Genomic DNA, 16317 nt, shown 5'->3' on the forward strand with positions numbered 1-16317 from the left:
CCCCCCCGCCCCCGACTGTCCTCTGTTTTCGCTGCCTCCTTTTCCTCGGTTAGGGCAGATGTTCCTGGGGCTCTCTTGGAAAGTCTGGTTTTTAGAGGAAATTTCCTTGACTGTTGTGAATGTTTAATTTAACCTTTCCTCCGCCCCTTAGAAGGCCTGGAGAGAGAAGGGGTTCTTGTCCGCACCGTTTCATGGGTTCTCCCTGTCCTGAGGGTAGGCAATGGAGGATCCACGCACTTCTAACTTGCGACATTTTCGGTTGACTGCTCACTCCCACCCTACTTGCGGCGGGGAGGGGGCCATACTGCACTTGAGTTAGAGCCCGTAACTGATAGCTGTATTGCTTTTGTGATGTGCAGATTGGCACAACAGCGAGGGGACAGTGATGATGGAAGCCCAAGCGGCACAAATGCAGAAACGCCCTCTGGTGATGATTTCAGGTACAAACAGCTCGACCCTAACCCACGGGTGTACTTTCATCTTCTGTGCATCACTGTCTTGTAGAGATCAGTGGGTGCCCTACTTCCCTTCAGCTTTCCCCGAGTCAAACCACCAAGCCCACCTGTCCCCTAGGAACCTCATCTGGATTTCCTCGTTAGTTCATTCAAGGCTGGGCTGATCCGAATACCGGAAGTGCCTCTGGTCTTAAGCCAAGGCAATCAATCTTAGGTCTTCGACTGGAGCTGCCTTAAACATTCAATGTCACAGGGGTAGAAAGAAATCTAAAACGCTCCTTTTCCCCACCTTCAGTACCCTTTCAGAGCTCTATTGCTACACACTGGAATGTAAATTCTAGGACAGCAGAGATTGTTGTGTCTTTGGTCCATCGATATCTCCCTACCTGGCACCCTGAGTCAGGGTAGACAGTTAATACATATTTAGTAAATGAATGAATGCCTGAACCTTAACACTTGATGCGAAGTAGGGTATAATACAACAGTATGTTCACTGACTGGGTGGTGGATGATTTAAGGAATTTTTTAGGTGTTACAATAGCATTACGGTATTGTGAAAAGGAGGTAAGGTCAGTGGATTAGGGGTCCCGGTGGAGTCATCATACTAGAGAGAATGAGCTGGGAAGATAGGATTGTTTTAAGCTGTTGGATGAGGAAGATCGTGCTTGGAGACATACACACCTAGAAGCCTCCCCAGCAGGATTCCTATAAAAAGCTTTGTCAAATCCTTAAAAGAGCTCCTGGCTTTTAGTAATATTCTGCCTTACGAGGTGTGAATGTAGCAGTCCGCTGGTAAGGAACTTGTGTCTTTCATCTGTCCAGCCTCTCCTTGGTGGACACTAACCTGCCATCGGAAGTGGAGCCCGAGCTGCGCGGCTTCATTGCTAAGCGTCTTTCTAAGGGAGCAGTATTTGAAGGGCTGGGTAATGTTGCATCCGTGGAGCTGAGGTAAGTGTAAAATGTGCTGTGTCCTGAATTTTTATTTCTGAGCTGAATATGAGACGTGAGGAGAAATCGCAAAAGATCAGCTCCTACGAGACTCGCAAAGCTGGTCTTTGTTCCCTGGCAGCCTGAGCACTGGGTCTCACACACACACATCTGTGGAAGGGAATTAATCGAGTGGCCGGCTCTGCCACCGAAGTGTACTTATTTTAGTCTTGTACTTGGAAGAAAAGAGTTAGTTACCAAAACTAAAATTGTATACTTTACAGTTTGTGAAGTGCTTTCCCAAACTTTGATGCCATTCTCTCTAGCAAGGGGCAGTAGAGCAAGACGCTCTTACTTCCATTTTCAGATGAGCAAATAAACTCAAAGACATTAAGGTCACAAAGTTGGTCATATTGATGGAGTTCAGGCTTAATCATAGGTGTCCTCTGTTGACTTCCAGAAAGATTTCCATCACACCCCTTGATTGTAGTTCACTTTAGACTCGGATTTTGGCATCATTTCCCCTCAGGAGTATGAAGCCACAGCCCAAAGATAGAGCCCCAGGATTAACATGTCACATCTGCTGGAGCTTCAGTGATTCGTGAAGTCTGGGGGGAGAAAGAGAACATACTTATATTTATGTAACCATGGATATACCATAAACGACAATAAAATGTGCATGAGTTTTTCACATGAGAGGAAAACTCAAAGAATTGCCATGTTTGAAATTCCAGGTGCTGCTTTCACTAAAGTCCATAATGTACATGTTGATTTTCCTCTGCTGTTTCATGTAAGCCAAGGAGAAGTCTAGGAAGTTCTGACCTAGTTCGCAATCTAACAGTATTGCCAGATGAAGATGATGAGGGTTTGGAGTTGTCCATAAAACTAGATGCATGAGTTAGCAGAATAATACATTTTACTGTCTTGTCTGTTCTAGGATTCCAGATTACCGGGTCGGCTGTTATTACTGTCTTTTCCAACAAGAAAAACTGCTTCCTGAAGCAGCAACAGTGGACTCTGAACATAGCACTTCAGAGTATGTGGTCTGTTTTTTAGGAGGGTCTGAAAAAGGACTTGAGCTATATCCTTTCTTTGGTCTTTGAGGATTTCAGGAAGGAAAACATGGGAAGCCAAGTGGAGGAGTATTCCTACCAACCTCCAAAGAGCTTTCCTACCCCTTCTAGACCTACTTCATTTCATCCCTTCGTACAACCAGTTTGTCTTGGCGTGTTGTAGAGTTTGCATCATTTGAAAAGATTTTATGTTTCCTGTTGAGAGATCACTGTCTCGATGCATCCTTTATTGCTTCCTTAAGAACGTACTTTCAGGCTTGAATTGGACAAATATATCCAAGGGCTGAAAAACAACATGAGCCGTGAGGTAAGATGATCGATTTAATTGGTAAGACTGAGATGATAAACACGCTGTAATTGCTGTGCTTATGACATCACACGGGTGGACACAAAGACCCCCAAATTCTAAAAATGTACTACTCTGTGGGCTAACAGGAAGGTGCTGGTTAAGGAAAGCAGGGAACGTAGTCCTGTAAGTGCTGTAAGTTTCACAAGACTGCTTCTCATGTTTTGTATCCAGGAAAAATTGAATCCATTAAATTCAGGGTATACGGTAACATGCCAGGGGAGGAAGAGCATGCTCTTTTCCTGATTTCTAGGCACATAAAACTTACGCTGTGGTCAGAGCTAATGTCCAGGAAGCCTCTGGCACCAAAGACATGCTGCTATACAATGGTATGACTGTCCTTGAACTCAACATCAGAGATTTGTAGAAAAATTCCATTTTTTTATTGGTTGATATTTCGTGAACTAGATACATCCATATTGGTTAAATTTTCCATTCCTTTCGGGGCGCCTGGGTGGCTCAGTCGTTAAGCGTCTGCCTTCGGCTCAGGGCGTGATCCCGGCGTTCTGGGATCAAGCCCCACGTCAGGCTCCTCTGCTGGGAGCCTGCTTCTTCCTCTCCCACTCCCCCTGCTTGTGTTCTCTCTCTCGCTGGCTGTCTCTCTCTCTGTCGAATAAATAAATAAAATCTTAAAAAAAAAAAAATTTCCATCCCTTTAAAAAACTACACTTCAGCGTGTAGTAGTTGTTAAAGTCATAACTCTTCTAACTTTACTACCCATTACATGTGGTACCAATTCCTTTTACTTGTCATGTGCTTACAAGATCCTGTGGGAGAGGAAAGGCTAGCATTGGAGTAAGCCAGGGAAATGAGTCTAGGGGGAGCTGCTTTGCCAGAGTGGAGCTCTGCCACTAGTCCCCAGGGAGCAGCACAGCCTAGAAAGCCAGATGTGCTCGTGGCAGCATGTCTGACAGCTGGAGTGGGCTGGAGTGCTTTGATGAATTAGTGTGTGTCCTTCTCTGATCCTATTTGAATGCGAGTGAGCTGTCTCACTCCTTCAGCCATTCAGCAGGTGCTCTATAAGCTCATGCATGGATGTTTCAGGCACTGCCAAGTGCTGGGGCGACAAGGATTATTAAGAGAATATCTCCTGGGCACCTGGCTGGCTCAGTTAGTAGGGCACGCAACTCTTGATCTCGGGGTTGTGAGTTCGATCCCCACTTTGAGTGCAGGGATCACTTAAAAAGAAAATCTTAAAAAAAAAAATCTCCAACTAGTACACACAGTATGATAGGGGGAGATGGACATGTAAATGCCCAACTTCTCCCAGCAAAGAAATACCATGAAACCCTACTAATTCGGTCTCTTTATGTAACACATTTCTAAGTGTGTTTTTAAGAAATTCAGTACAGAATTAATCCCCACTCTGCTCAGGAAAGTTGTATCACAATTCCTTTTTTGAGTTGGTGGTGTTAGCTTAAAAAAAGGTGTCTATCCTAATTTTTTTAAAAGATTTTATTTATTTGAGAGAGAGAGCACGAGCAGGGCCAGAGGCCGAGGGAGAAGCAGACTCCCCACTGAGCAGGGAGTCCGACGACAGGCTCGATCCCAGGACCTTGGGATCATGACCTGAGCTGAAGGCAGACGCTCAACTGACTGAGCCACGCAGGTGCCCCTGTCCTGAGTTCTTTGCACTGTCAAGAGTATCATTAAGAAAATGTTAAGTCCACTAATGTGAAGGGTTATATTAAAGCAGACGATGTTCTTTCTTTCTTTTTTTTTTTTTTTTATAAATGATTTTTTATTATATTATGTTAGTCACCATACAGTACATCCCCAGTTTCCGATGTAAGGCTCGATGATTCATTAGTTGTGTATAACACCCAGTGCACCATGCAATACGTGCCCTCCTTACTACCCATCACCGGTCTATCCCATTCCCCCACCCCCCTCCCCTCTGAAGTCCTCAGTTAGACGATGTTCTTTCTTGATCTAGGAGAAGGGCCTGGAGAACCACATAAAATCTTACCTGAGCAGCTGGTTTGAGGATGTCATATGCCCAATCCAAAGGGTGGTTCTTCTCTTTCAGGAGCAGCTTACCTTTCTGCTACATGCCGTAAGTATTGCCCAAACGAAAGCATTTCTTTAATCAAGAGTCAGTTTGCCAGAGTTTGGATTATTTAAAGACATACTCACTTTCTCTGAATACTACTCCTCCCCGCCCCCACCGAATATTCATTCAAACGATGCTTGCAATCAGAATAGACCATGCTCTGTTTACTGAGATCTAGAAAGTTCCATTACTCAGGTAGAATTGCAAATACTAAATCTTCCTAATAGGATAAAACATTATTGTTATTTTCAGTAGGTTCCACGACCAGCTTGAGTGGGGCTTAAACTCATAACCCTGAGATCAAAGACCTTAGCTGAGATCAAGAGTCTGACCCTTAACTGACTGAGCCAGCTCCTAGGATAAAACATTTTAAAATAATACTTTTGAAGTGATCTGGGAGAGGCAGAATTTTCAAAACAATTTGAGAAGGAAAACAAAACTCCAAAGTGATTTTTAACTATATAAAAAGTCCATATAGGGGTGCCTGGCTGGCTCAGTCAGTAGAGCATGCAACTCTTGATCTTGGGGTCATAAGTTCAAGCCCCACATTGTGAGTAGAGATTACTTAAAAAATGTCCAGATAAAAAATGAAAAATTCATGAAAATATCCAGACAATGGGGGAAGGCTAGAGTGTATGGCTAGGCTTTTATTTAAATAGGTGGTAGGTAAATTCAGCTTCGACTGGATGGTCCCATGAGACCAGAGTGGTAAAGGCAGGTTTTAGGCTATCAGTGGGCAGCCTCTGAACAAGGCTTTGGAGAGCTCTTGGGTAGTGCCCATCAAGAATGGTCCAGTGTGGTGGTTATTGGGGAAGCTGACGTTTAGTGTCGAGTAGCTGCTCAATAAGGAAAACCCTTATCAATGAATCCCTGTATCAGTTAGGCTGTATTTTTCTCTCATAGGCTCTGAGTTATACTCCTGTTGAAGTTAAGGAATCAGATGAAAAAACAAAGAGAGACATTAACAGGTAAAGAAGAGTTTTGCAAGGAGGGAACCTTTTCCACAGCAAGCCTGATATTACATTTTCAAACCCCCCGCCCAGTGCAGAACGCATTTGCTTTCTGCCTCCTATCCTGCAATACCGTTTGTGGAAAAGAACTTGTATATGTGTGGCAGGTTTCTGAGTGTGGCCAGTCTTCAAGGCCTCATTCACGAAGGCACCATGACGTCCTTGTGCATGGCCATGACCGAGGAGCTGCATAAATCTGTGGTCATCGATTGCAGCGGCCCCCAGCCTCAGTTCTACAATGCAGGTGAGCCACAGCCCGAGGCAGCCCTCCTGGCTCTGCTGTGAGTGTCCGTGTTTGCACAGAGAACACATGATACACACTTAGCCCTCCTGCCTTATACCCTTGCACCTGTTTATCTCACACTCACCAAAAACAGTATCAATTCTAGAACCACGGAAATCCCATCATGCCCAGCAATTCCACTCCTGTGTCTATAGAGAAGCTCTTGTATGTGTACGTAAGGAGACAAGTACAGAAATAGTCATAAAGGTATTGTTTGAAATAGTGAAAAAGCCATTAAAGAAAAACACAAAGTTTTAACGTATGTAAAGTAATACTATATAAGCCTTAGAGATTAAAAAAAAAAAAGTACGGACAAAAGTTGAAAGAAATACGTGGCTATGATAATCCTTTCCGATAGGAAAGGAGAGGGCTGTGATGGGGAAGACGCACTCAGGGCTTCAACCATTTGCTATTTCTTAGCCAGGTGGTGAGTAGACTATTTTTTCAGACCGTTATAGAAGTCTTAAATAATTCACTGTAAGCGGGGCCCCAGGGTGGCTCAGTCGGTTGAACATCCGACTCTTGATTTTGGCTCAGGTCACGATCTCAGGATCCTGGGAGCCAGCCCTGTGTCTGGCTCCTTGCTCAGCAGGGAGTCTGCTTGAGATTCTCTTCCTGTCTCTCTGCCACTCCCCCCATTTGTGCATGCTCGCTCTTTCTCTCTCTCAAATAAATAAATCTTTAAAAAAAATTCACTGTGTTTTTACCGAGAAAGAAAGAAAATCACGATGGATACACGTGGTATAAACCTGAAACTAAGAAGTTACATGTCAATTACACTTCCGTTAAAAATAAATAAAAATGAATAGAAAGAATAAATGTCTTATGCTTTGTAGGATTTCGGTTTTATTTATTTAATTTTTCTAAAATACTTCATAGGAAGCAACCGGTTTTGTGAGGACTGGATGCAGGCTTTTTTGAACGGCACTGAAGGAGGTAACCCTTTTCTTTTTCGACAAGTACTGGAGAACTTTAAACTAAAGGTAATTAATTGGCTATGTGCCAAATGCCACATATCATTTTTGTCTGAATTTTAGTACCAGTGACAGAGTAACACATCTGCTTTACAGCTGTGATTCTATTAAATAAATAGGACGTTCGCAAAACTAGAATCCCCAGAAGGCATTTACTTCATTTATATTTTCCAGGAGCTTCTGCATATTTATCATTGCATTTCCAATTAATTGGGTCGAATGCTTGCTTGTATCTCAGGGACATCAGTCTTCTGATTTGTGATGTATCTTAGTTGGAAAGCACCAAAAAAAAAAATAGTTCAGTGCCTAAGGGTTCAAAATTCTGATGGGGAGGAGTGTTGTTACTTTATTTAGGAGATTTTAAAAGTATTTTTCCTTTATGTAAGAGATAGTGTTCTCCCAAGGGCAAAGCAATATTAGCAATAAGAATGATGGAAATATTGAAAATAAAAAGCAAATATCTTGGCACCATATGTCAAGCTCTCAGCTGGATAGGAGATATTTTTCAGGCTTCATTATTATCTCACTAAACACATATTTAACTGGGTAATCTTTTTCTAGGCCATACAAGACACAAATAATTTGAAGAGATTTATCCGACAGGCAGAAATGAATCATTATGCTTTGTTTAAATGTTACATGTTCCTAAAGAACTGTGGTAGTGGAGACATTCTTTTGAAGATTGTTAAAGTGGAACACGAAGAAATGCCTGAAGCCAAAAACGTGGTGGCTGTCCTCGAAGAATTTATGAAAGAAGCTCTTGCCCAAAGTTCCTGAACACACATTTTGAGATAATTGTATTGTGAAGTTGTACATTCAAGCCTTGGTGTTGACACTGCGGTCGTTCTGTCATAGGATTGCTACTTAAGACTAATTCAGACACATTCTAGATCTCTTCATTTTGTACTTTTAAAAATTTAACTTACTTAGACCTAAAAATCTGAGGACCATTTTCACCGAGTCTTAGAATGTGTGTTAGAGTCGTGGAATTTTAGTACTGCTCAATTCTAGACCCCATAAATTCTAGACTTCAGGGGGTTGATGCTCAGAAATCTTGAAAGGTAATTTTGTGGCTTCTCTGAGGAGTTGGCTGCAGTGTTTAGCAATTTTTCCTCCCAGAAAAATTGAATATACTCCTTTCTCAATGTACTGTAGCTTCTTTAAAAAAAGATGTCCTCCTAGTCTCAGGACGGGTTAGCACCGCAACCCCATTTCAGAGACAGATCTGTGCATCCCGTGGGTGCTTGGATCGATTTTTTTTCTGTCTGATTATGGCATGGATGACAAAGCCAGCTTTTAAGTCAATACACAAATCATGAGTGTGTAAGAAATTAAATGAGCTTTAAAACTAGATGCACTAGCTTCAAGACAAAACATCGTCTCTGACAGAAAGCTACTGCAGAAGTGGCCCCCAGCCCCTTTCTTCATTCATTTGTTCACAGGTATTTGTCAAGAGCCTGTATTTTCTTTTCTTTTTTTCTATTGAAAATGCTCGAGTTTTTAAACCAAGTGTTAAAAAAGAAACAAAGTACATAAATTCTACAAGCAAACTAACATAAAGAATGCAAACAAACAGATTCTTCATATCAGAGTTACTCATTGATTTCAGTTTTTTGTGTATTTGTTACAAGCCTCATATTGTTCTGCACCGAATCAATGGAACGTGTCCTCAGCTCGAGCCATTTATAATTCCCGTGGAAGCCAGTCGTAGCTACACACGTGATGCAGTTTGTTCTGCAAAGCTCTTTAATAAATCCATTTGATAATGATTTCTGTTTAGAAGATCAGAAGTCTTCTCACTGCCCTCAGGACGCTCAGAGGAACACAAGCCCGTAAAAACCCTCTCCTAAACTCATACGTCAGTGCTGAGTTTTAACTTTTAAAATGACTGACAGTGGCCTGATGCTTTCTCGTCTACAGAAGTCTGGGGACATGACTCACCAAGCCATTTCTCTTCCTTTAATGAGAAATACAATTCAGGATCTTCATAAAGGCTCTCATATGGTTTTAAATTTTAATAACTTGGATTGTAGGCAGTGTAGAAAACAAAATCCAAATAGCATTTTTTATAGCATTAAATTCAGAATGACTATGGGAAATAAGCAATTCAAAGGCACTACCCTTGAATCTGACTTTTTCTAATGTACTTGGTTGCTCATTTAGAAATCAATTTTTTTAATGGACAACATTAGGACATCAACATTTGGAGTCTAAAGAACATATTTTTCATTTTCAAATTCACATATCTTTCAACAGTCCATGATGTAAATGGCATTTAAAAGTGAATGTGTTACCTGCTTCAAGCCATTTATGGATATAGTCAAGGTGTAATTAGATATTCCTTACATGTGCTTTTATATATAAATTTTGTGATGCAGGCTCACTACAGTACACAGTTGTGTACCATACAGTCCTATTTTACAAGTCCGTGGCAAACTATCACTATTGTAGGCAAGGAAAATGGTGACATAGAATCAAGTGTCTTGTTGGCCATGAGGAGAAACCCAAAGAGCTCATGACCAGAAAATGTACTGTATTCAAATTTTAATAAGCTAATGTATTAACTTTTAAAGTTTTAAAAAGGATTTGTTCAAGTGTGGAATCCACTTATGTATTGTGTGCTCAACACACAGAGGAAATATGTTTGTCATGTATCAAAAATGGCCTCATTTTAATTGTAATTATATTTGTAATAATAATAATAAACCAATTTAGCTTCTCAAGAGTCATTTTTATTTCACTAGTTCCATTCTCAAGGCTGACATTTTTATTAAAGCACGACAAGTTTAGGGGGGGAGATTATACTTCTTATGCTAAGGACTTTGTTGAAGAGAATCACCTCACCTGCTGGAATACGCATTTCCGCACCTGCAGGAGGTGACAGGCGGGGTGTGAAGGCAATTTCCCTCACTATGTTTTATTCATTGTCCAGGGAAGTTACACCTGTAGAACTCAACCCAAGTCACTTCCCTTCACTCTCATTCATTATTAAGGGCGTGCTTACACCAGATGCTAGGAAAGCCTGCAGGCATCCGGGAAATAAGACAAGGACCACATTTTCCTAACCATGTGTCTTTTCAGTCATGGAGAGTCCCCCCCCACCCCAACACACGCACCCCGGCATCGATGAAGTCTTTCCTCTTGGAGGTCTAAGAGGACAGCTCCAGTTCTGCAACTGCTAAACTTCTTAAATGTGTCACAGACTTCAGATCCTTCTGAGTTGGCATAAATGCTAGATCCCAGAAGTCGGGGGTGGTAGGGAGCGGCAATGAATTCACAGCTGTGGATTTTCTTGTGAACTATTCTAGGAGGGCTGATAAAGCAGAGACCCTGTTAAGTGAGCACTCAATGAATGTTCCAAGGTCCATTACTGTTACTAAAGCAGTGAGACTGGATCTTGAAACGGACACCCTGGCCCTTCTACAGGTTTCGTGCCCGTAAAGTCCCATACAAACAGCCGAGGGGTGAGAGCATGAACTTGGGAACCACAGTGCGAATCCGTCTATGCCACGAGGTCCCTGTGAGACACTACGCGTCTCTCAGCCTGCACCTCACGTAAACACGGGCATATTGATACCCACCTCACACCAAGTAGCTGTGCACTAAACGAGGATAATCTACGGAAAATGCCTCACACGATGCCCAGCACATACGAAGTCATCAGTAAGTTGTCTTCACAGTTACCTTATCACCGGTAAATGTCTCACAAAGTCATTGAAGAATCAGACTCTGGCAGGAGCGAGGAACCAGAAAAGTCAAGGGGGCAGAGATAGGAGGCCCAAGGCGAAGCTAGCTAAACAGCTTCTGGCTGTCCAGGGAGCTTGCCCCTAAGCACCTCGGCGACTGGAGCCTGGAACTGAGCCCCGAGGTCCCGATTCTCCCTCCAGGGAAGTTCCTTAGCCACCGTGAAACGGAAATGAGTTCTTTGACCTTGAACCTGAGCTGTACTCTCAAATTTGTTCTGGGATGAGTTCTGCAGCTTTTAGCAATGTTTTTCAATGACCTACAGGAAACCAATGTGACAGAACATTAAGGAAAACAGCTCCCATGCTGAATTTAACAGGATCGTTTAATCCCTGAACGAAATTTAACGGTAATGAGTGGCAAACCCACGTACGCTGCCATCAGTTTAGAAAAGCTGGAGAAAACACTTCACTTTCTCAGACTGCAGCCATTCAAACCCATTTGATTATGAAACTTACCAAGCACTACACTTGACCATTTACGCCCCTCTTGTTCTCCCCTTCTGTATGTGAACTATGTACTTTCACCCTGAGAACATTCCTATCCCTTCCTCAAGATCCAGGTGTTGACTGCTCCTAGAAAGACCTAAAGAATAGACTATTGGGGTAAAGAAGGAAGTTCCTAGATATTTCAAAGATCACTCCAATAACAGTAGTCAAAATATTAGTCTCCCGTCAGAGTATAGGGTAAGAGGAGAAGAGGAAGACGGGGCGCCCAGCAGGACACCTGGCACAAATGTTCTTGACCTGAAGCTATGGACCAGTTTCCTTATTCACAGACCACCTCCCTCCTCCACATTGTACACAAAATCATTCACTTTTAGAGCAAGAGAAAGCACAGCTTTCATCAACCACTCAAAAGAGTTCAGTAATTTAAGAACGGTTAAGAGCCACCGAGCCAGAAACACCAGCACCAAGCCCCGACTCCCAGAGCTGTGATGTCTGTACATCAGGGGCCCAGAGCTACTGCTGTCCACCGCCTCCCCCCTCCCCAACCCACACAGAGATGAAACAGGCTCCCAGTGCTTGCCCTTCAGGTCACTTCCTGAGTCACCGATGGCTTTAAAAAAAAATCTTTAATGGAATCTGTGTTCAAATAATATGTTACAACAAAAATATACAGAATGTACACAATACAAAAATATTTAGAAACAAACATTGCAGCTTGTGTTTCCCTTTGTTTCCACTGACTCAAGTCCTGGGGGTGGGGGGTGGAAATTCAGTGTTGGGCACTGTTTTGTTAAGGCAGAGGAGTATCCGTGCTTGCTGGCCAGCCCCGGGAGCCACAGGAAGGATGCCAGGAAAGGGCTTCCACTGCACCCGGGAATCTGCATTATTCGCAAACGAAATTGGACCCTGGGGGAAGACCTGGGTTTGGTGAGCAAGGACTCCCCTAATCCTCTGGGTAAGAAGGGTCCTCGTGGAAATGGAGCGTCCTATTAGCTGGCAAAAACACCTCATTAGGGAGCTTTTCCTAATTAAAAAAAATGAATGACTAATGGTGTCATTAAAACCAAATTTCTCCTTTGAAGATCTGTTTTCCCTTCCCTAGTTTCTGTGAGTCCTCTTCCGTTTAACGAGCGAGCAAATCTATGGCTGCTGTTTGGGGAATCCCCAGCTTTCAGTCTCTGTATCCCGTGGATGCAAGGCCAGTCACCCTCCACGGCCCCAAGAGGCACGCCGGGCCGCTGGCTGTACCAGCCCAGGGAGGAGGGATGACGGCGACGTGCCGCTGGCAGGGTGTGGGGGGCGAGGGTGCACAGACGGGCTGAGGAGAAAGCCAGACACCCAAACGGAAACCTTTCTTACCAGACAGTGATCTCTGGCCCTGGTTTGGAGACCTGGGTTGCATGGAGTGACCGTGGACCCCACTGGGTGGCCCTGCTCGGAGCTGATAGTTGGGTGAGGGTGGGGAGGTGGGTGTGAAGCAGACCAAGGAACTTGTGGGTTCCTTTTGGACCCTGCTGACAGGGAACGGCTGGGGCTGGTGGCCTGAGATAAGATGAGGCTCCCTTGGTGGGTCTGAGACAGGATGGCAGATGGGATTTTCGCCTCAGGCAGTCCTCCCTGGCAGCAAGCTCCCATCTGCAGTCCTGAGGGTACTGGGTGCTTCTCTGAGGCCTTTCTAGAGTCTTCTGGTTCACAGTCTTCTCACCCCTGCGAGAGGGAGACCCCTCTCCAGGCTGCCTCAGACGAAGGCAGGGGGGACTCTCCACTCCCACCACCCACAACCCAGAGCACCCGGGGGCCTGGGGGGATCCCTGCCCCCCCCGGAGAGCACCGCCTGCCTCTGCTCCTCCAGGGAGGGACAGCACCACCCAGGTTTCGGGGGCTGCAGCCCACGGCAGGGCCCCCCTCTCCATCCTTACCCAAATCCTCTCAGGCCCCAGTTCCAACTTGCTCTCCTCTCCTAGGAAGCAGACTCTTCCAGCTACACCTTTCCCTCAGTGGGGCAGAGACAGGCTGGCAGGGGACAGACAAGATGCCCCAGGGTGACACAGCTCAGCCACCGTCTGGGCCTGTGCCAACTCAGCCTGGCAGTCCTCAGTACTGTGCCGGCACGAGGGCGGCACGACCTCAGGAGCCCCGTGCGGGGACCAGGACCATCTATTTAGCACCAGGCAAAGACGGGGAAGGGCTTGGCATAGCCTGGGGCTGCATGGAGACCCTGCCCAGTCACGTGTGATCACTGAGGACAGGAAGCCACACTGGCCCAGGACCGCTAACTGCCTGGCCCGGCTGACTCCAGACTAAGCTCCTGCTCCCGCCCCTCAGGGACCCAGTCCCTGTGCCTCCCGGACTGGAGTTCTTTGTCTCTCTGGGTTGTCAGTGGTTAGGAATTCCAAGAGCAGAACACAGGGAATCACATATTTTGTCAAAGGCCATCCTCCCCTCCCCCTCTATTCAGGGCCCCCATCAGCTCCGGCTCAGAAGTCATTCCCTTAGCCTGGTTTTCCCACTTGGGCCATGGGGGTGGGGGTGAACCTGACAATAACCAAGTTCCCTCCAAGCCCTGAGCACCTGAGCCTATGGGCTGCCCTCACTTCTGGCCCTCATCCAAATACCCGACAATTCTCTAGAAGCAGTTTTCCCCTAAACTGGAATTCCTTTACTACAGACTTCTGTCTGCCCTACTCAGTAGACACACGGCTTCAATATTCCTGCCCCAGCCTCTCTTACACCCCAAAGCTCCTTCCCTCCTCAGGAAAACAGAACAGAACCATCTCAGATGCGAAGGTCATTCCAGAGGGAAACAAGAAGGGAGCTTGGCAAAGGCCAACCGCGGCACCCTGAGCGTCCCTGGGAGGGCCCAAGGTCTCCCTCCACCGCAGACAAGTCTCCAACTGGTCAGTGGCTCTCGGGGAGATGCCTGGAAAGGATGAGGAATAGGAAGGAAGGGGTAGCTGGGCTGAAAGCCAGATCCTCAGGGGTCACACCCTCCCACCGCTCTGCGCCTATTTCCCTCTCACACAGACCCTTCCACACACCCCCACGCCCCCTACGGGCTTCCTCTGCAGCCTCTGACTTGCCTCACGTTCTTCCCACGGCATCTCCTACCATCCCGTGGGTGTCCTCACCCGCCAAACCACACACCCACACACGCACAAACACACACACACATATACACACACACATCCCCATGACCAAAGGGGAGGCAATGTAGGGTCAGGGCAATGGAAGGGAAGGAAAAGGCTCTAAAAACAAGGCAGGGCATGGGACGCTGGGGCGCCGATGTGAGATGTCAGCATTCTGGGAGACAGGGAGGGAGAAATCCAAAGCCGGCACTGGGCCTCGCCTCGGGTAGCGCTTGGGATGAAGTTTATTCCCTCTTGCTTGGGTTTCTCTGGCTGGATACCCCCAGGGCAAGGGTGAGGACTGGAGTTACAGCAGCTCCCTCCTCCGCCTGCCCCAGGCGCTAGAGGCCATGCCCCAGTGCCCACCGCCAGGAGGGCACCCTGGGCTCTCCTGAACCAAACCCAACCTGTCCACCGCCAGGCCCTCCTCCGCTCCAGAGCTCCAAACCCAACAGCTGGACAGCGGACATTTCCCGGCCTGTAACTGTATCTCTGCGCTGGCCAGGGGCCTGCCTGGCTACCCTCCCCTCGGAGCTTCCTGACGTCTCAGGGTGGGGATGAGGGGAGGAGACTGCGGTTCAGTCTGCGACAAGGGAGGTGTCCCCTGAACACACAGAACAAGCCCAGCCCCAGGGGAGGGCTGCTCTCACCCTACCCCTTTGCCCTGGCCCGCCGTCCTCAGAAGAGTCTAGAAAAACAATGGTAGCCACGTCCAACTCATCCAGCAGGTGCCTTTCAGAAAAGAGGCCCCATTGTCCAAACCCGGACACCAACATCACCACGGCCCAGCATCTCGTCCTCTCCGCCCCGGCCTCGCGGAGCTGGTGCCCAGAGCAAGAACGTACATGCTCTTTCCTGCTGCTGCTCAGCGCCCCCCTCCCCGACCTCGGTCCCCCAGTGCCTTAAGGAGGGGGTGGCAGCTTTAAGTCCAGCAGGGTGTAGGCGAAGATATTCCAGAAGACAGCGAACAGCACGAAGACCGTGTACATGGCCACAAAAATCCACCACAGCGACTGGTCCTGCAGCCTCTGCTCATAGTTCCTCAAGACCACCACGCCCAGGGTGATGCCCACAGCCACGCCGCCCAGGTGCGCCACAAAGCTCGGGTGAGGGCACGGCGGGTAGGCCGAGGGGTGGAACCGGAGCCACACGGCCCGCCCAAACTCCATGCTCACTGCAAGGGGAGGAAGCACAGAGAAGTCACAGGAGGGCCGCTGGGGGCAGGGGCGGAGGGAGAGGCCTGGCACGCCATCCATCCACCTGGCCACCCACTCACCCACCCGTGAATTCACTCACTCCCCACTAGGCCGAGCACTGTTTGTTCCCGGCCCTGCAGATACGGGAGTGAAAGACAGACAAAGCCCTGTTCTCACACGGCTTACAGATCTGGCAATCGGCCAGCATCAATGACATACCTCGGATAATTTCAGTAAGAAAAATTATAGGGGGTAAAAAAGATAGGTAATTTTAAATCAATGCCGGGTGTAAGGAGGGGGTTTCTTTAGTTTGGGGAATCAGGCAAGATCTCCCTAGAGATGTGAAATGTGAGCAGAGACGTGACTGTCAAGAGAAGACCCTAAGGAGAGCAGTCCAGGCAGAGGGGAGAGCTTGTGCAGAAACCCGAAGACCCTGGCGGCCCTGCGCTCGTGAGTCTGGGAGGCTCAGTTTCTCCATCTGTAGAGTACCAGCCTACTTGCTGGGACATTAGTAACAACTTCAGTATGTGCTAGCACGTTACAGCTTAGAAAGTTCTCATCTATTATTTTAAAACCCTTAGATTAGAAAACCCCTCGGAACCAGTGCTTTTGTGATTGGAAGGAAAGGATGGATGGGGGAGAAGGCAAAGGAACGGGAATGCACAGCCCCAACAAAATGCTG

General features: G+C 46.6%; 2 protein-coding genes across 5 annotated transcripts in view; one reads left to right on the forward strand and one right to left on the reverse strand.

The window, feature by feature from the left end:
- The window catches only part of CUNH17orf75 (chromosome unknown C17orf75 homolog), a 10546-nt gene extending 706 nt beyond the window's left edge, over positions 1-9840 (forward strand). The window contains exons 2-10 of the mRNA XM_008695578.2: positions 360-440; positions 1278-1403; positions 2320-2463; positions 2705-2762; positions 4738-4857; positions 5758-5822; positions 5972-6108; positions 7027-7130; positions 7683-9840. Of these exons, the coding sequence (XP_008693800.2) occupies positions 360-440; positions 1278-1403; positions 2320-2463; positions 2705-2762; positions 4738-4857; positions 5758-5822; positions 5972-6108; positions 7027-7130; positions 7683-7898 (1051 nt within the window). The 3' untranslated portion in view covers positions 7899-9840. The remainder of the gene's footprint in view (positions 1-359; positions 441-1277; positions 1404-2319; positions 2464-2704; positions 2763-4737; positions 4858-5757; positions 5823-5971; positions 6109-7026; positions 7131-7682) is intronic.
- RHBDL3 (rhomboid like 3) overlaps positions 1773-16317 on the reverse strand; it is a 57848-nt gene continuing 43303 nt past the window's right edge. For 3 of the 4 annotated variants that reach the window (XM_040641009.1, XM_040641008.1, XM_040641007.1), the window contains one exon: positions 11922-15613. In XM_040641009.1, coding sequence (XP_040496943.1) covers positions 15342-15613 — 272 coding nt within the window. In that variant the 3' untranslated portion in view covers positions 11922-15341. Of the gene's footprint in view, positions 1991-2572; positions 2739-11921; positions 15614-16317 lie in introns of those variants that run through there. The other variant, XR_005837478.1, reaches the window with a different exon arrangement.

This window comes from Ursus maritimus, unplaced genomic scaffold (assembly GCF_017311325.1).
Source record: "Ursus maritimus isolate PB19 unplaced genomic scaffold, ASM1731132v1 scaffold_24, whole genome shotgun sequence".
Lineage (NCBI taxonomy): Eukaryota > Metazoa > Chordata > Mammalia > Carnivora > Ursidae > Ursus > Ursus maritimus.